This window comes from Cyclopterus lumpus, chromosome 7 (assembly GCF_009769545.1).
Source record: "Cyclopterus lumpus isolate fCycLum1 chromosome 7, fCycLum1.pri, whole genome shotgun sequence".
NCBI lineage: Eukaryota > Metazoa > Chordata > Actinopteri > Perciformes > Cyclopteridae > Cyclopterus > Cyclopterus lumpus.
Genome location: NC_046972.1, coordinates 11898087 through 11917878, shown reverse-complemented (window position 1 = coordinate 11917878; position 19792 = coordinate 11898087). Strand labels below are relative to the sequence as shown.

Sequence of the window (19792 nt, the reverse complement as noted above, 5' to 3'; positions counted from 1 at the left end):
GACTTGCCAGGTGTTTCTTGTTTCCATTCACCGGGGAGACTCGACTCATCTCTGGCTGAAGGTGCCAGTCGCTATCTCTGCGGTGGAACTGCGCATCTTGGGGGCGCACTGCCTTCCAATAAGTCTGCAGCGACTCTGGTGTTTTCACCGCAGAGCTCCTCTCTCTCGCTCTCTCGCTCTCTCTCTCTCTCTCTCTCTCTCTCGCTCTCGCTCTGATGAGGTTCACTGCTACGTCTCAGTCACGTGCCTCTCCTCAGTGAATACTTTGCTTCTTGCGGCTCCTCAGCAGAGCCAGCGATGTTGAGGCTGCGATGTGAGATGCAACTCAGAGAGTCTCGCTCATAGAGGCAAAGTTATGGCACGGTCGTCCCTGGAGAAAAAGGTCCCGCAGCAATCTTTCTCTACCAAAAAGTCCCTCACTGGTGATGCGCACATCCTTCTGGGACGCACAAACCCGGAGCAAGAAAACTCAAAATTACGCGTCTAATTGAATATTGGGGCTGAGGCGCGTCGAGGACTGGAGTATATTTCAGGTACGGACTTATTTGCACATACAAGCCAACTAATTGTTTTAAATAAAAGTTGACCGAACAAACACATTATATTCACATTAGGCAAGTTTATTTATAGAGGCAAGTTTATTTATAGAGATTAGATTGTATTGTTGGTCACACCAACCCTCCTCCTCCTCCCCCCCCCCCCCCCCCCCCCCCCCCCCCCCTTGAGAGATCAAGCACAAATTACCATCCAAACTGTTAGTTTAACCAAGTTATTTTTTGGTTTTGGCTGAATTGTCGCATCTGCTTGAACGACCCTTTTCTCGCCTCCCCAGCAGTGTTGAGTTGAGCGGAGGGCCACAATGCAACAGGCCTGTGAAGTGGAGATAACAACCAGCTCCCAGCTACACACGGTAAGACCTACCCCGTGTTCTCTCCTCAATAATACGGCTGTGTGCGTGTGTGTGCGCGCGCCTCCGATATAGCGTTTACTATATAAGCTCACAATTATTCAGGACTGACTCGCTGTCTGCTTTTCTTCACAACTCAATGCAGAAGTAAAACTGTGCTCATATAGTTGGAGGCTACAGGTTGTGAATTTTGGTTTAAAATTGTCAGGCAGAATTAAAGACCGACTTTTTCAAACAGTTATTCCTCACTTTGCTGTAATGCAGAGCCATTAATCTACTGGGAGGAATAGAGATTAAACTACTTGTTCAGGCTGCATTTGAGGACAATAATGCTGCAGGGGGACATGTGTCTATTGCTCTGCGGTCTTAGTGCAGTTACGCCAGATATGATTTATTCTCACTGTACCCCCTTTTTTACACTTTTACACAATGCAGAACATGAATGTTTGTGTGAAATGTGTAAGCAGGGTCGTTCTCCACCTTCTTTGTAGAATGGGTATAATGAAGCTCATTTTCTTGTCTTAGCTCTAAGCTCTTGGGGACAGCTCATCTGGCACCCCAAATCTGTGGCAAACTTTGAAATACCTGCCGTTTCAACTTCTGTCTATCACCTGAAGACATGTCTTTGCATATATTTGAAGTGTCAGCTCTTGTTTTAAAATGGAAGAAAATATTTGTGTGGCTGTTTGCAAATGTTTCTGTCAAATTGTACAATAAACCTTTATATAGGATGTGCCTTAATAGGACAAAGCTGTGACCCAGTACTTTAAAATCAGTTGGTTAGGTTTCTTAAAGCACAGCTGTGGAAAAGGTGGGTGGGGGGGATTCTCCTACTTTCTGCAGGTGTTGACGCATGCCTCTTTGGTGTTGCGAGAGCTCAGAGGTCAGCACCAGACTGACATCTGTTTAACTTTATTTAAATCTTCAAAGTTGTACTTTTATGCTACTGAAGAGACATCTACACAGACATTTGAAATCATTTTTTAATACAGTGTTGGTCATGTCTTTGTGTCAGCCAGGAAAGAAATGTTAGTAGCTATTCCCAATTTAAATCCTGTTATTTGTCCAAAACCGTGTTTCCTGTTTTTATCTTGTTCCAGATTCAAACAAACCAAAGACCAAGAAGAGCCTGATTACTGTGATCAAATCAAATTCCTCCCCCCACGAAACTGATTAGATCTTAAAGGTCCGTCATAGATCCATACCGCCACTCTATCCATCTGTTGAAGGCACAGCTGACTCTTGTTGACTACGGTGACAAATGACCTATACCTGATGCCCAATGTTGCTTTTCTAATGGCTTTTCTTCATTACCATACATCTTGTTAGCAATTAAAATGACTTGTCATTATTTCTCATTGAAAATGGAAAGAGCGCAGCATTCTTCGTAGTGTTCCACATCTTTTGAGCCAGACTACTGCCTGCAGCACTATTGCTGCATCCCAGTTCATAGTCCACATTCTTTAAAGTGTGCAGTTGTTGACTTAACTGCTTAACAGTTTATGTAATTATTCACTTGTAATATGTCTCATAATAAGTAAAAATCACACAACATTTTAACATGTGTACCAGTGACAACACTATTTTGCCAAGTTGTGGGCAATTTTCTGTGACTAATTGTGTAAGTTTTTTTGACACAGTGATGACATAATGCTGTGCTGATAGGTCAGTCGTTTCTGTCTGAAATATTTCAACAATGGTTAGATCAGGTCAGTTTTGTACGGAAATGTGTGGTTCCCAGATGAGTTTGGAGGGATACTGTGAAATATTACCTAAATAACATTGATTGGCACCACATTTTATCTACATTGTTGTGTAGATAGTGCGAGTTATGTCTCCGTTTTCAGGTTCCAGAGCTGTGAGCGTGCGCCTGCATTAATTTTCATCTTTTTTTCATCACACTCCTAAATCTTATCGTGGTACACTCCTTGTTGCAGGCGTAACACCAATCCTGATGCAGTCATAGTAACACGTGCCCTTCGACCAACCTGAGAATGACATTCGGAGAATAGGACACCTGAGTTTATTCTCCACCTCCAGAGGCATACTACCAAATCAGCATTAACAGGTAACTCTATTAGTTATTACTTATGGGTGATCATTATTTAGCATCTTCACTGACGGATGTGTTGTCACACAGCTCTGACTTTAGCATCTATTAAATGCAGCTTATTGTATTGACTTCAAACAGTAGTGCACTATGTAGTAAATAGGGATTGATTTCTGACAGATTGGCACTCCAATAAAGCAGTAGAGGAGACTGTCTCTGTCTTCAAGATGCTGCAGCATAGAATTGTTTTTTCCTTCAGACTGGGACAAAACTTCTGCCCCGGCTTTGTCTATCAAAATCATCAATTCTCCAAACTAGTGGACAAAATATGTCTAGCCATAACTCCCGTAACAAATATTTGTGTTTTTAAGTATTTTCCCCTTTATTGGATAGCACGGACGTCACCGCCATGTGGTATGCGCCCAAAAGGCTCAGCCACCAGGACACCCGACAAATTGATGTTTTAATACTTCATTGTGGACGAATAAGAGAGTGCATGGTGTTGATCTTCCTTTCAAACTTGCTACCAGAAAGCAAATAAGCGCATTTCCCAAAATTGTTTAACAATCCTTCAGGCTTCCCTTGAAGTCTTAGTGAAAGGTTCCCGCTCCCCGACCTTTAGTAGAGACATGGAGCCGTTCTCCGCATGCTGCACAGGCACGCAGGTGATTCAAAACATATTCATCCCAATATATTCACGCTATTCCACTGAACAACAGTTGGCAGTAACAAATCAATGTGTGTGCCAGCAAGCTTGTAAACATGGATGTAAACAATGCGTGGTATGAGGAAGGAATGGGTTCAACACATTTATTTGTGTGCAGTCTTCATGCCTCAACTCTGACTGATGAACAGATATGTTTATAGTTCGTCATTGGTTGTTGGGATCCTTTTTTTAAAATGTAAAGCTCAGATATCATACAAGGACAGATTTAGGACATTTGGACATTATTCACCTTTAACCTTACTAAAATCTTATATTAGACTAGATGAATGTAAAAGTTGGAGAGAGGCGTTAGATCAACCAAATATCAACCAGTTCTCTATAAAATAGTGGCGCTGTTACATTTCGAATTATGTCTTTGTACTGCTGTAAAACAATCTTGTATTTTCTTTTCTGTATCACAATGACAAGTTACATTACAAACAGTAAAGGTCTAAATGTGATACCTGTTCAATTTCTTGCAATCAGTCTCCCACATAAAGTAATTTGTAACTTTGCACAGTTGAAATTGGGATATGCCATACAGACAAACTGAAGCCTTGTGCAATTTTAATCATCAAAACCGTAACTAAAGTTTACATCAGAATATACGTACAGAGCACACTGTTGTATTGACAACATGGATAGGCTTTGTGACTATCTTGTTTGGGAAGAATGACACAAAGACGTGTCATTCTGATGGCACTGATATGTTCATCGACATTCATATTTACTTTTGAGAGATAAACTAAGGACTTGGAGCCAGGAAATCCATTTTTTTAGTGCTGTTTGTACAAATAGTTTCCAGAGATGCACTTTTTTGCAAATGTTAAGGATGAATCGAGAAATGTACCAAGGCAACTGAGAAAAACGGTAATACAAAGCTGTGATCTGCAATCCCCTATCGCTCAAACCCTCAGACCCCCAGCACATTCACAGACACGCACCCAAACACACTCTGAGGAAAACCTGTGCACAGCACATGGGGGAGAAATACTTTGCTCGCAGTACACTGGCTCAATTCATTCCCCTTTTAATCCGCTCTGTGCTCTCTGCCTAATGTGGTCGCTGCTTCTTATACATGTCTTAGCCGGACTGAGTTAGAGATGCAGGCTACAAAGGACTGGTGATAAACACAGGTTTACTACGCCCTCTCCTTCTACTCTGTTCAAGGCCTCTTTACTTTCCAGCATATGAGTCTCGGCAGTCATGCAGTCCTTGATTTCTTCAGGTTTCATTAAGACTGTATGTCCTGGGCAATGGTCAGTATTGGATATGACTTCAATCCTATTGATTTATGATACAACAGAATAATAATAATGCATATGCTAATGATGTATGGAAACAACACTACCTGTTGACTTTACTTGGCCCTTCTGGGTAGCATGTATTTATGCAGCTTTTATAGCAAAAGCAATACAGAAAAATAAAGAGTTACAAATAAGTAAATCACACCATATAAAAAGAATAGATAAGAAAAATTGAGTAATTTATATGAAAACAATATATACACAGATTCTCAAAAATATATATACAGAAATAAATAAACTAAGAGATGTGAAAATGCTTTTAATTTTTACTTTTATTAAACTTATTTATTTAGCATTAAATGTACTTCTATGTGTATTCCACTTTATATAACTTATTTATATATTCTTTATTCCTCTTTATATTCCCCCATTTATTTTCTTATTCTTTTACAGGTTTATTTGTTATTATGGCACTCTGATGATCCTTTGGAAACAAGTTCCAAGAAAGGCTAAAAGTCACTCAATGTCCCATTGGCTGTTGAGGTGCAAATACAGCCGCAGTACAGCTGGCTCCTAACTTAACTCCTCATCATAGTCGATTATCCCCCCGTTGGACCCCCTCTAAAAAGTTGTTACTGTAACTTAAAGTGCTCGTAGGATTAAATGCCAAATACAGCTCTGGGGTTTGTTGTTCATAAGTCAATTCTAGGAACATGCCTCAGAGTTTAATTTATTCACAAATTGAAACAGCATTACCACCAAAGTTCATCACCACCAAATGAAACTTAAGCCCACCATACCGAGGTCATGCTGTTACGTGCTGACAAGAAGCTTCAAGATACACAAGATTGGATATTTGCACTTATTGTAAACTCTGCTCATTGAGTCCAGTGCAGTAACTGTAATAGCAGTAAAAAATGTGGACAATTAACCATGTTTAGTTACACTGTAACTGACTTGTTTCACAGCTTATTGACTTAACAACCGATTCATGTCGCACATCATCCTTCTTTTGGAATGGGTCAAAAAGATTTGATTAACATTTTGGTCCACAGTTTTCGGTAAAGTTGATTGAATTTAAACCACTTTAATGAAGAAAAATCATGCTTGTTATGCTAGAATACGTATGGCCTGTGATGTGTTGAATGCTTCTGATTACGCAGCCAATGAGATTGTGAAGTTCTGGATGTTTTATTTACTTTGTTCTCTTCTAGTGAAACCAAGGCAACCATGAACCTGTTCAGGAAAGAGGCCATGGCCTCTAAGAAGGAGAAGGAAAAAGAGATCAATTATGAGGATCCTCCAGATGGAGGTTGGGGCTGGATGGTGGTGCTGCATTGCTTCCTGGTATATCCAACTCAGTTGTTTATGATCTTTCATATCTCAAAAATGTGAATATTTAGCCCAACACTGCCTTCCCAAACATTGTACTCAAATCCAGGTATATTGTGTGGCAATAATGTGGTTTCCAGCCTTTCCAAGCCAAATTAAGCATGACAACAAATGTATGTATTTACCTCACTTGCACTCTTTGTTTGCACTGATCTCATCTCCCATTATTTGTGTGTGTATGTGCATCCCTGCAGGTCAACGTCTTAGTGATGGGAACACTAAAGAGTTTTGGCATCTTCTTTGTGGCATTCCAAGATGAGTTTGGAGGCTCATCAGAAAGCATCAGCTGGATCGGTTCCATCATGTCCAGTCTGCGTCTGTCTGGAGGTTTGTATCAGAATGAGGCAACTCTGTCTGCAACCCCCCTGCGTTGAGTCTTAAGACTGAATATGAAGACGATACATTATATATTACTGTTTGAAGCTACATTTCCTCTGCATATTTACACATAGGCACCAAAAGATTATAAAATAATTCTATATCTTTGTGCGTCTTCTCCAGCACCCATTGCCTCTGTGGCCTGTGCCAAGCTAGGGACCAGGGTGACCTCTATCGTTGGTGCGTTGCTGGTTAGTGGAGGCTTCATCATGAGTATTTTCGCCAGGAGTGTGGTGTTCCTCTGCATCAGCATGGGAGTGATAGTTGGTGAGTAGAAATGTGTGGTTATGCCAAAATGTCGCAATGAGTCATAAATCTGCTGATGATTGAACGAGGACAACTCTTTCTTTCTAGATTAATTATTTCTCTTGTCTGCCTACATTCCTGTTGAAAACACAGTGTCTGATAGTGATAACCTTCCTTATTCTTCTTAGGAATGGGTTTTGCACTACTTTATCAATCCTTCTCAGTCGTCACAGCGCTGTACTTCCGAAAGAGGCTTGCGACAGCGTATGCGATCGGGCGTTCTGGGATGGGTTTGACCTTTGCCCTTGCTCCGTTCACTCAGTTGCTGCTGGAACAGTATGCTTGGCAAGGTATGCAGAACAAATCTGTTAATGACTAGTGCACTATTTTTTCTTTTGTAATTCTTTTTTTGTGTACGTAGAAATACAGCATATACAAGGTGACATTTTGGGTCCTGAGGTCTCTTTGCCCCCCACAGGTGCAATGCTGATTCTTGGCGGCCTTATGCTGAATCTGGTGGCCACTGGGATGCTCCTGCGACCAATTTATTTGAAGCCTACTGTTTTAAACCCTACCTCTTCTCCTACTCAAAAGAGCCCTGCCTTATCCATTAAAAGCTCTTCAGAGAAGGAATACACTAAGAGCTGCTTGAATGGCTCCTCTCACTTATCCAATGGCATCTCCAAAGCAGACTCATTCCCATCCCCTCCTCCTCCTCCTCCTCCTCCTCCTCCTCCTCAAGGAAACACTGAGAACCTGGAGGGCCAATGTACTCAGGGATCCCAGGACCAGTCAGTGAACCCTGAACTGACCAGACTGGTCCTCAATGGTGTGAATGGCCACAAGCCCCACCATGACTTGGGTCAGTGTAAACCCAAAACTCCAGACAGCTCATCGCAGCTCAATGGCAGCATGAATGGGTCCACCATTGTTGCTCACCCGCATGCCAGCACTCCGAGTGAGGTGGCCATCATAACAAACAAAGTACTGGATTTCTCCCTGCTAAAGGACCCGTTCTTTTGTATCTACACTTGGTCCTTGGTTTTCAGCCAGCTGGCCTACTTCATCCCCTATTTCCACCTGTCCGCTCGAGCCAGAACCCTGGGCATCGATGCCATGGACGCTTCCTTCATCATCTCTGTGGCAGGTGAGGCACCCATTGGTCAACATGTTTGTCTCTGTTTTTATGATCCAACTTTAAGGAATAGTTTGACGTTTTGGAAAATAGAGCTTACTCTCATTTTTTGACAGGAAAATTGATACGACTCACATGTCTGCATAGTAAACATAGCTGCAGCCAGATAGCATAGCTTAGCATAAAGACTGAAAACAGGGGGAAACAGCTAGCAAGCTAGCTTGGCTTGCAAAAGTAACAAAATCCTTCAACCAGGAACTCTAAAGCTCACTAATTTAAACGTTGGATCCCATCAACGTCAAATCTTCAGTAAATACATTTTGGCTTGTGGAACCAAGCGGATTTCCCAAAACATAGAACTATTTATGCAGATTATCTCATCATTAGATGAGACTCTTTAGTCATCTTAATTATATTGATTTTGACAATTAAACTATGACGACGGTTCCCATAAATTGAGTTTGAGATCAAGCACAACTTCTCCTCTTACATATAGAAGCATTGTCATACTTTTGTATTTAGATGAACTTTAATTATTTTAAAGTTTACATTTTTATCAATGAAACTATTCTCATCACAAAGGTTTGAGTGTTGCAGAAACTTTCCTCTTTTGGATTAAACACCAGTCTGCATTGACGGAGTTTTAAATCTTCCAGATTCCTGATTGAATAGACGGTGGATTGCTGCCATTTGTCTTTTAATGTGGCTTCCAGCAGGAATTTCACAGGGACTTTGAAAAAGGAGATCCAGGTTTCTTTAAGACTGGGTTTAAGAAGCGATGCAAAAAAAGTCCTCAGTCAACTTTTAGGCATTAATTATTGGTGAGCTGCTCAGACGCTGCAGTCTTATGTAATGAATGTGCTTACATAAAAGCTGAACTTTGGTCCACTGGCCAGGGTGGGTGGGTTCAGCAGTATGCCATTGACGAGGCCTCTCCATTATTTACAGAAAGCAGCATTAACATTTTGAACACCGTTCACATTTGCGTGTAGTTTTGGAAAATTGCTTTGTCAGGCTTTGTGAATAATTGAAATTCTCCAGACGGGGTCGTGCGTTTAGGAGTTACTGGCTTCTGTTTCGTAATCTATACATCGGTAATCAGTCCTCGACATGTTTTAGGGCTTTTTATTGCCTTTATTGTGAGCTGAAGGCTGCTCCAGATAGTATTACCTTTGATGAAAGGAGCTTTTTAGTTAAGAATAATTCCAGTTAAATGGTCACATCAATTCCTTTATGATGTAATAAGGGAGATGATGTAAGGGATGCTATTGTCATAATACAGAAAGTTCAAACATTTCCTATTGAATTATGTATCAATGCCTCGGCTTTTGGGGAAATGGTTTAAATTGCCTAAAGGACAGTTTCCCAAAAAAAAGAGTAATTTGTATCTACGGTATGCAGATGAGCCTGTGAATAATTAGTGTTTCCTTTTGTCAACATTGGTGCAGCTGGATACCACTGCTGGAGGATTGAGTCAAAACTAAGGATGGTGTAAAGTAACACTGCTGGAGAAAATTAGACGTGATTCACTCAAATTAACTGACAAATAGGCTTTATGGGCCCGAAACCAATCTCTACATCGTTTCTGACACAAACCAGAGGACATCGAATTTTCCATCTGGTCTATGGGGTCACTTCTGAGCTTCATGCCAGCAATCAGTGCCAGCGAGCAGCAAGACTGACTGATTCTTTTGATTGGGACACGTTTGTTCAGTCACATTCTCTGGTCATGTGCACTGAAAGAGAGAGAGAGAGAGAGAGAGACGGGGTGCCACCCACACCACAAAGCCACCATCCCAGTGTCCCGCTGTCCCTCTTTCCCCAAACTAGTGCTTGTCATAGAAGCCCATTGACTCGGCTGAGGGAGGGAGGCCAGTCGTCCGGGTCAGTTTGTTCGTCAACCCTCAGCCACCAACACCGGCGCTAACTTGAGTTGCTAAGCAACACCTAACTAAGTAAAGTTGTTGGCAGTGGGACGAGGGGCTCCCAATTTTGTTTGAGTCCCGTCCTAAAGTGGCTTATACTTTGCAGAGGATGAATATGTACAAAAGAGGAGGCAAGACAAGCCAACTTCCACCTTAGAGAAGCTGAGCAACCCAACATGTCTTTTATAACCACTTTGCTTTAATAAAATATCCCTCCTTGAAGCAAAGGGAATGGCACCTCTCCATGCCTTGCAACCTCCCGACGGTCGGGTTAATGCCCAGAAACATGCATAAAGACTACACCTTCTCTACGGGGAGAACTAATAATGTCCCTGATGCTGTTGGCTTGAGGTGCTACTTGGAGAGGCCATATTTAAACTGCAGTGTACTGAGTTTGAATAAGAACAGCTGCAGGCCTGAAACAACCTGCTGAGGCTAAAACACACAAACAAACTCACAACTTGTCTGTGTGCAAGCAGGGACACCCCGGGACACTGTCTTGGGTCACTAGAGGAGGACACATAAACACAGCACAGCTGCCTCATGTCGTCTTTTTCACCTCGGAGGAGAGAAATGCTCTTGAGTCGGTTATCTAAGGAAAGTAAGTGTTCACTGACGAGGCATTTGGTTTTTTATTCATCTGAATTTCAGTCTAAGCCTTGAAGAGTGAAGATGTAGCTGATCTGCATTAATTACATTCACTTGTTGATTTATGTAGTGTCGTGTCACGGGCTGTCCCTAGGGCCGCCTAGGGTGGGGCCGTGCAAGAGAGCTGGAAAAACAGGCACAATCAGAAGGTTTAAACTGAAGGCAAAGGTGTATTGTTCCCTGCCACTGGCAACTCTGGAGATTCATTTAAACCAAAATCAAAAAAAGCCATAAATAAACATGAAGCGTCCCGGAGGCGAAAGTAGTTCCTTAAACCAAAAAAAACGTAACAAATCAACGTCCAGGTTACGGGGCCCTCCTCTTCGAAGGCCTAGTCCATGGTTCTCCTTTCCTCCTCATGGCTGTCCTTTCCTGTACTGCTTGTCCAGCTCCTCCTCTCCATGTGTGCTCCCCTCTGCCTTTCATGAGACTTCCCAGCCCTGCCTCAATCAGGTGCCTTAAGCACCTGCAGCTGGCTGGGTGATGAGGCGGTCTGGGAGATGTAGTGTCGGCCATGGCGGCCATTTTGTGGGGTGGCTGCTGATCCTGAGTGGGAATGTAGCGCCCCTCCACTACCTGTCCTCTTGTGATGCCACAGTCGATTAGTGTAAACTTTATTTACAATACAGATACATATGCATACTTTATTTGGTCACACAGACTGTATGCAAACTCAGCAGAATGTTCATCTGCTCCAAACTGAGTGTCAGTAGCTGCAGCCTGTGCAGCTGTGGGGCAGAGGCTGAGCAAGGGATGGGAGACTGATCTGCAGTTTCTTGTATTTGATCAATAGCTCAGCGCTGCCTGCTTGTAGCTATTCCTGCGGCGGTCAATATACCACTGCAGTTTCTGCACTGCCTATCGCGTTCCAGGTGACCTCAGCAGAGAACAGCACAAATTCTGCCCAGTCATCACACCCGACTGGAGCAAACAATCAATCAGATGGGACGAAGTGCATAATGAGTAGTTTGCCTGGGTGTTGCACGTGTAATACAGATGTTAACAAATGGATATGTTGCCACCCACTGTTTGTGGAAACATTCTTGTTTCAGAGGACAGGGACAACTGGGACTCAAAATAGATTTGTCTAGATGTCCCGTTTGTTATTAATGCAGAGCTGTGTAGTTTAGCTGCAGAGCGCCATTCTTCCCTCATATTCTGTGTCTGCCCCCCCCCCCCCCCCCTTTACAAGATTTCATGTCAATGCATCAAAAAGTTGTGATATTTCAACCTGGACCAAACTATCTACATGGAAGAATACCATTTAGGGGTTGGGTTTTCCCTATTATTTTAACAATTGGGTGAACTGACTTATGCATCTGACTTTATAGTTAGTCTATGAACATTTGTGTTTCAGTAGTATATTATTCCTAGTACTTAATAATCTGTTTGCTTTATTCAGTTCATGACTCTGGTACCTGGACATCTGGGGCTGTAGATTGGATCTGTTTTCTAAATGTTAAATGTGAAGCGTCCCGATTATTAAAGACGTTTGTGTCTAAAGGGGAAGAGAGCAGTGATGCTCTGTTTTTTGTATTCCGTCAAAAACTCTATTACCAATAGATTAGAATATTTTATTGTCTGCCTCTCCGTCCTTCCATAAAGAAACAGAGAGGAATATATTGTACTTACTAGTGTAATAAACTCTGTATCAATAATGCTTTCCAAGGAGTACATACTTTTAAAACAATAAGACAATTAAAAAAACAAAACATAAGCTCTTTTTCACTTATTTTTCCCCCTTTTGCTCCCCAAGACTCATCTTCATCTGACAGTTTTACTTTCAACTGTCTGCTTTCTTTGCAGGTATCACAGAGACCATCGCCCAGCTGGCCTCGGGCTGGGTGACAGACAGGAACCTCTTCCATAAATACCACTACCACAAGGCCTACCTGATCCTCTGCGGCCTGGTCAACCTGCTCTCCCCACTGGCAACCTCTTACATCCTGCTGATGTTTTATGCTATCTTCTTTGCTATCTTCTGTGGTGGATACATGGCTCTGCTCCTGCCCGTTCTAGTAAGGAGACCACTGTATTTGAACACGCATGCTATGCATTTGTACTCTTTATGCTTTACTTCACAGGTCCTGTCATTTTTGACATGTGACTCAATTGGAAGAATTGGACTATGGGGTTACAGATTATGGATGAATGGATAATGAATAATCAAGACTAAGGGCTCAGTTTTAAAAGCTAAGTGAAATGATGAGTGCAAAACGGTAGATTTTGGGTGCACGGACTGTGTGGGCGTCTCCTAGTGCAGATGCTGGGTGATGTGGGATATAGATCAGAAGGTGTAGGGATTCATAAATACTCTCTCAGCCAGTCAGCTCACTGGTCTCCTCGCTCAAACAGCTGTGCCAGCCACAGAGATGCATGACGACTATGCTTCAACAAATGGGGCTTGAAGAGGCTTGAAGAGGCATTGAAATTGTTAAATTACATTTTGGTGTTACTGTGTTGTTACCGCACATTTACTCCAAGTATTGTGTTTGGCAGGAGATTGACATAGCGACAGCAACAGACGTGGTTCTGAGGCCTATATTCTTAGCCTGAAGTCCAAGACACATTCACCAAAATACCAACAACTCACCTGGTGCGCCTCTCCTGTCACCTGAGCACCGCACACTCACTGGCAGTGAAATACTATGAAATAATAATCCTACCAGTGTCAGTCTCGCCATATTATCATTGTGTAGTTTACCAAGAAAGAGCCCTGCAGTAATCACACTCTTTAATATGTTTAAATCACAAAACCCTTTTTTGTGTGTTGGGACTGTTGTGCCATGAATTGTGGCTTCATTACATAATTGTGTCCAAATGCTATGATTTCATGCATATTTTAGACAATTTATCCAAGTCAAATGTAGACTCCTACTATTTAGTTGTTATGGTGTTTGTGCTCTTCTGTAGGCAGGTATTTGTTTTCACCCTTAATCAACTTGCAGATATTTTTGACAGGTAATGTTGTAACAGGAATCTCAAAACATTCATCCATTTAAGACTGTTGTACGCTTTGGAAAATGTATGTTACAATATGGTAGTAATATGAAGGATATGTGATTTGCATTGTTTTCAAATGCATGCAAAACACTTTTCTTTCAATTTGAAAAAAATCCATTAAGAAAGAAGATGACCCAACAAGAGTCACTCAAGAGTTGAATGTGTTGTTCTGCTCTACAGGTTGATCTTGTGGGGTCAGAGAAACTCAACAACTCCATGGGCTTCTCCATGTTCTTTGTCGGCCTGGGTTGCCTGACAGGACCTCCTTTGGCAGGTTAGTGAATCACGTCATGGAAAACCTTTAGTCAGACATGTGCTAACCCACTTTTCTACATGCACACAATAACAACCCCATACATATGCACCGCTTATGTAGCCATGACTTTACTGTCCTGAAGTCATCTGTTACTCAGAGGGCAAGGTGAGGTGTGTGTGTGTGTTATTGTGTGTGCGTGTATGTATGTATGTGTAGGTATGTAGGTATGTATGTGTGTGTGTGTGTGTCTGTGTGTGTGTGTGTGTATGTGTGTGTGTGCTTCAGTCCACAAGAGTGAGTGAGTGAGTCTTTCTTATGAACATATATGTTTTGGAGGGTGTAGAGGCACATATTTTCATGGGGCCCTGAATTCCCTGCAGTGCCTCTAAGTGTGTGCCTGCCTGCCTGCCTGTGTGCATGCAGTCATCATGAAGAGTGAAAACTGAAACACACAGGAGAAAAACAGCCTCTAGTTAGTGCAGCCCTCATTGCTGCCTTTGTGGTTGCTTTGACAAAAAGGCGTACATGGTTACTGGGTCAAATGTCATCTTGCCTAGAAGTGAGTCAAGTAGAAAAACAGTGTTGTGCTCATGGCGGGGTTTGAGTCCTTCTGTTTATCTAGACAGGTTGTCTTTGTTAGTCTTAGAGGGCTGTTTCTAATCTGTAATTAGTTCTTTGTTAGTGTTTTATTTTACAACAGGTTGCAGCAGATTCATGAACTGCCCCTTCTTTCGGTTAGCCAAAAGAAAACAGAAACTCATCTGCATAACAAATCAACTGTGGGCGTGAATAAAACCAGTTTTCATCATTAATCTATAGAGCTCGCACGATACATTCCCCTAGATTTATTTTAACTCTTCGTGCCCTTAGGTAACATTTGGCTCCAGTTAAACCGGGGGTTCCCTTGAACATTTTGAAATGGACCCTGTAAACTGAGTTGGGCAGTCCCTTCAAAGGAGCATATGGATTTCGGGGTTGAAATGTGACTAATGACCCCCTTTAGGGTTGTATGGAAATAGCATGTGGCTCTGTTTACCATCCCTGCTGATCAAGTAGGAAACGAACATAAGTCAAACTATGCACCCTCCTTGTGACAACTTTGTTGTCATATCCAGTTGTTCCGGATTTCCAATGTCCACGACTGTTGTTGTTGTACCTGTTTTTTATCTGATCCTGTATCACTTTTTGGTTAAGTGTCAGGTTAATGTGTCATGTGAAGAAGACCAATAAAACGACAGAAAGTCATCTGCAGTATAGTTTACACACAAGTCACGCATGCTAGAAATGTGAGCTCCCACCATTCTGTAGTTGAGACGTATGAAGAATGTAAAACTGTGCAAATTAGAAACATAAAGGGTTCACTTTAAAACACTTAAATATCCATTATGGAAAGACATATGACCTCAAATTAATTGTATAACATTTAACAAACTAAACAAATGTGTCCTATTTACCAATGTCTTTGCAAGTTTTGGTACTATGATCTTTTTTTAATTACATTTTTATGGTATATCATACTTTACATATTTTTTGATGAACCATACTGTAATATTTCTATTGGCATTTGTTATGAAAATCTTTTTTAACATACTATGTCATTTTTATGAATAAATATAGTGACTTTTTGCCACGTACAGTATCGCTTCATATAAAGTGTGTAAAGTGGTTAAATGGACCCTCTAGAGTCGAGTTTCACTTTGGTTCATTTTTGCTAAGTTTCTAAGCATTCATTTTATATTATATCTAAACTATCCTTACCCCACATGTATTGTATCATTTTTCCAGCACAAACTCAGTTGCAAATCTGTCTTGCATACAAGGAAAATGACACACACTCCTATAGAAATTTACAAATCATTATTGATAATTGCTCAACATATTATTACAGAATATTTCAGGGTTCCACTATTTATACACAGAAATAGAGCACAGAAATGTAAGAAATATAACTATAATTGTCTATTAGCATGTGAAGGGATTTGATCCCAACTAAGTATTGTGCCTTTTCCATTAAAAGTACATGTGTGCCTGTAAATCAACATTAATTCCAAGTTTTAAAAATGGCTTTTGAAAAATAAGATATGTATGAGATCCCCACATCAACACGTTCAACAGGCTTCCTCAGCTTGTATCCACATGATATATCAATATAGTTATGTGGCTATAAATGAAACGTGCCGCGTGTTACTCAGTAAATAGACTATTTTTGTGTTTTGCAGGCTTCCTGTACGACTACACTCAGACTTACGACTGCTCTTTCTACTTGGCTGGGCTCTGCTATCTGCTTTCCTCTCTCTCTCTGTTCATGGAGCCGGTGGCTCAGCGCTGGAAGGCCAGGAACCAAGTGACCCAGACCACGAGAGCAGAAAGCAGCTGTAAGACCAACGGCTGCTTCACCCCTGACCGCCTCCAGAACGGCGCTGTGTAGGAATGAAACCCGGGGAAGGCCTTCGATCTTGAACCAGCATGCTCACAACTTGCCATGGGCCTGCATACCTTGGACCTTGGACTCCTGCTTAAAGTTGGGACCCAAGTGACCCTTAATTTCAGCAGGAGCGACTCATTGGCCGGGGAGACCACAGTAACGTGTCTAAGATGGGACGATGGCGAATAGATAATTATGTTGAGCCTTTAAAGAGCCAACATTTTAGTGTTCTGTTAAATATTTGTACTCCCTATTGTTGTTCCTATCAGAGGTACATGCATCCAAACTGAAACATACATCCTCCAGCATATTTTAATACTACATGTTAAAACACAATCTAAATTGGTTTCCCCATGTGACAACAAAGCTGCATTCACTTTGCAGCATCTTTTCATCGCAAATAATATTGCTGGAAACTAAGCTACGCAATTGAGCTTGACATCCTGTTATCATGACTCCTCTTATTGTTACTGTGATGGAATTGATGGAAGCACAAATCCATGAAGAAGCTTTTACCTGCGTCTGTAAACCTGTACTCACTGGTATGCACTTTGGGCCAAGTTGTGATTATGCTGCATGACATTTCCTCTGACCTTTTAAATGCCCGATAATTAGGAGAATGAGCAACCACTTCAAGTGAAAATGACGCACCTTTTTATGTGGATGTCCAATTAGATAAATGAAGACAATCGAGGCAATGCATTCATTATTGACGCCTATATTGAAAGAGAGAACTGTGCCTATATGTACCATGATGCATTGCATGTGAGCTTCTGACACCCGGAGGGTCCCTGCTGCCATATCCTCTTGCATTTCTTCTGCGGTTTACTCTGGCTCGTATAAATAGGGTTGGATATCTGAGTCAGCCAAATTACTGCTAAGTGTGTCCTCATCCAAAACATCCACTGCACTCGTATTTTGGAAATGTAGCTAGTTTGCAATACAAGTGAAAAGAAAAAGGCAGTTTGGTTTTTGAGCAGCATCGAGCGCCCTCAGGCATTCCTTGCCTCGAATTACGTCACTGGACACAGGAAGAGCAACGCATTGTGCAGCTGCAAACTCCACTTTCTGGGTCAATTTAGCACACAGTGAAGAATGTATTGCTTCAAAAGATGATTTCCTATCAACACTGATTGGACATCCACATAAAATGTCCCCTCTAATTGCAACCTGCTTTTCAAAGCCAAAAAGCAGCAACTGCTTCAACATTATATCCTCTTGCTCCAACTAGATTATTGTAGGCACGGGAATAGATTGTATGGCATGTGCTATAGCATTTAGAGACAGTCTCATATTAAAATCCTTATTATTGGTATGCTGGCCGCTTTTTTGTCTGAACTACTTCAGCATACTTAAACGATCAAACTTCAAAATGTTACGCTCATGTGGGGCACTGTTTGGATATCTTTCCCCATAGATTATAATGGACAGAACATTTTCTTTTCCTATTAAACTCTTCTTTTTTTTAATGCCTTCATCTACTGCCGATTAAACTTCATAACATTAGTTCAGTTGTTTCATACCTCTCTTTTCTGGAATTGCAGTTGATGTTTAAAACTTCTTTTCATAACTTTTCAGGAGTTATGATGTGTGTGTATTCTGTAGCCAACACTGACTTCTGGGAGTGGAGCATTTAGTGTTGAACTGAATGTCAGCTGCCTCTCGCACACGTCCTCTCACCTCGACTCCTAGCAATGCTTACAAGTCAAAGAACAGTTTATGTGTTTCTAAGTATTTAAGGACTCCGCACGTCAACTTCTTAAATCACGTTCTAACACATTTTAACCCGTTTGCAGTTTTTGCACCTGCAGTTTTGAGTGCAAGTTATTTTGTATCCTACTAACTAGAAACTGCCTCCCTCCTTTTTTGGTTCAGTAATGACTCCATTTAAAAACTTGACATTGTGTTTGACTTGCAAGCATCTGCAGATTACAAAACAGTCACGGCTCATTGTCTGTGAGCTGTTCTATGCAAGTGCACACAGACAGATGTCATCACCGTTAGCTGTAGCAAAGATACCAACCCCCATAAGAAGAAGTGTGTTTGTTTGAGATTTAAGTATGATTCCTGAATATATTGATCACAGTTGGACTGCTGACGAGCTCCGCTAAATAGCAGGTTTTCTGTGTCATTGCGTGTGATTAAATGTCAAGCTTGAATGTCTGTTAATCTCTGACTCACTGTGTTGTCTTGCTGTTGTTTCCCATTTAAACTGGTCTGGCAGGGAAATGTTGTCCCGCCTTTACAGTGTTGGCAGGCAGCCAATTAATGGCAACTCAATTTAAAAATGATATTGTGTTTATGTTTGGGAGTATGATGGTTGTTCAATCTGTTTTCTAATGTCGTAGAGGTTTTTGTGTTTTCAGTGAATTACTTGTTTTTCACCACTGTTTGCCTTACAAGGTACTGCATTGTATCTTTACTAACTTTCCTGTGATGTCAGCCAAAGACACATTAGAAACCTACCTACAACTTGAAGCTTATTATTAGTAAAATAATAGTTTGAAACCACGATGATCACCCATTATTTTGTCATTTCAAAGTCTTAACTGAGGGCGGACCAGATCCAGTGATGGACACGTGGACATGTGTTTTGTCACGCTGCCCTCTTGTGGCAGAGCAACGCCTCTACACAAAGAATGCTGCCTCAATTAGTACCAAATTATTCCCCCTCATCTCACTTTCACAATACTGAGCAAGGCTCTTTGTATTGTTTCAATAATGACAGTCATGCACAAAAGCTCTTTTGGCTCACGAGTTTCATTCACCACCAGTATGCTTTTGTGATTGAGGGCCACTGAATATTTTGTACCATAAGAAATCTTTTATGAAATGTATGCTTTAAGTAGATTTTGGTTTGGGATCTGGATATTTTAAGAAATTGTATGCTTGAGCGATATCTTGAAATAATTTGTACGCCCCTTTGGAAATGTCTTAAACTCATAATGAACTGAGTTATTTTTAATTTTACGTTTTCTTTGCAGGAAATGCATTTATGGGTAAAGCACTGTTTTGTCACTACTCTGGCGCCGGGATTTCTTAACTGATAGTTTAGAAAATATGCTTAACCAATCATAGATATCCAAGTTCTTCCTTCGAGGTCCCTTTGTGAGCCTTGTAACAGGCTGAAATGAACTGGCATGCGACTCAAGTCTGCTCTTGTTTGATTCAGACAATAAATGAACCGATATCACATCAACGTCTCCCTCTTCAAAACAATTAAAAACAATTTGAAACATCTTTTATATATTTTATTGACACATTTTTTTAGACACACATTAAACAGAATTATTCTGACTATATCATTACATACATTTGTTTATGTTAATTAATGAAAGGGTTCAACCTTTAATGTCATTCAGACTGTTAATGTACTGATAATCAAACGGGTTACTTACAGTCGATGACATCACAGAGTGTGTTGCTTGCCGGCCTGGAAACGCACCGCTGTCCATCATAACTCTGTATAGGAAA

General features: G+C 41.2%; 1 protein-coding gene across 4 annotated transcripts; it reads left to right on the top strand.

Annotated features, from left to right (window-relative positions):
* The first annotated feature begins 269 nt into the window (after window positions 1-269).
* On the top strand, window positions 270-19513 carry slc16a4 (solute carrier family 16 member 4). 4 transcript variants are annotated; one of them, XM_034538224.1, is made up of 12 exons: window positions 270-533; window positions 836-910; window positions 2008-2093; window positions 2845-2975; window positions 6125-6257; window positions 6497-6629; window positions 6804-6947; window positions 7115-7276; window positions 7405-8073; window positions 12441-12652; window positions 13818-13911; window positions 16113-19513. In XM_034538224.1, the coding sequence occupies exons 5-12, from the start codon at window positions 6141-6143 to the stop codon at window positions 16319-16321; spliced, it is 1740 nt and encodes a 579-aa protein (XP_034394115.1). In that variant the 5' UTR covers window positions 270-533; window positions 836-910; window positions 2008-2093; window positions 2845-2975; window positions 6125-6140; the 3' UTR covers window positions 16322-19513. The 4 variants fall into 4 exon arrangements, with proteins under 4 accessions (XP_034394115.1, XP_034394113.1, XP_034394114.1 ...); XM_034538222.1 differs by having other exon boundaries at window positions 833-910; XM_034538223.1 differs by lacking the exon at window positions 2008-2093.
* Window positions 19514-19792: the final 279 nt, after the last annotated feature.

Excerpts from the sequence above, each read along its gene's own strand:
- slc16a4 (XM_034538223.1), top strand. The coding sequence starts at position 6,141 with ATGAACCTGTTCAGGAAAGAGGCCATGGCCTCTAAGAAGGAGAAGGAA. Across the intron at positions 7,277-7,404 it reads GGAACAGTATGCTTGGCAAG|GTGCAATGCTGATTCTTGGC; the intron begins GTATGCAGAACA and ends TGCCCCCCACAG. Across the intron at positions 12,653-13,817 it reads CTCTGCTCCTGCCCGTTCTA|GTTGATCTTGTGGGGTCAGA; the intron begins GTAAGGAGACCA and ends TCTGCTCTACAG.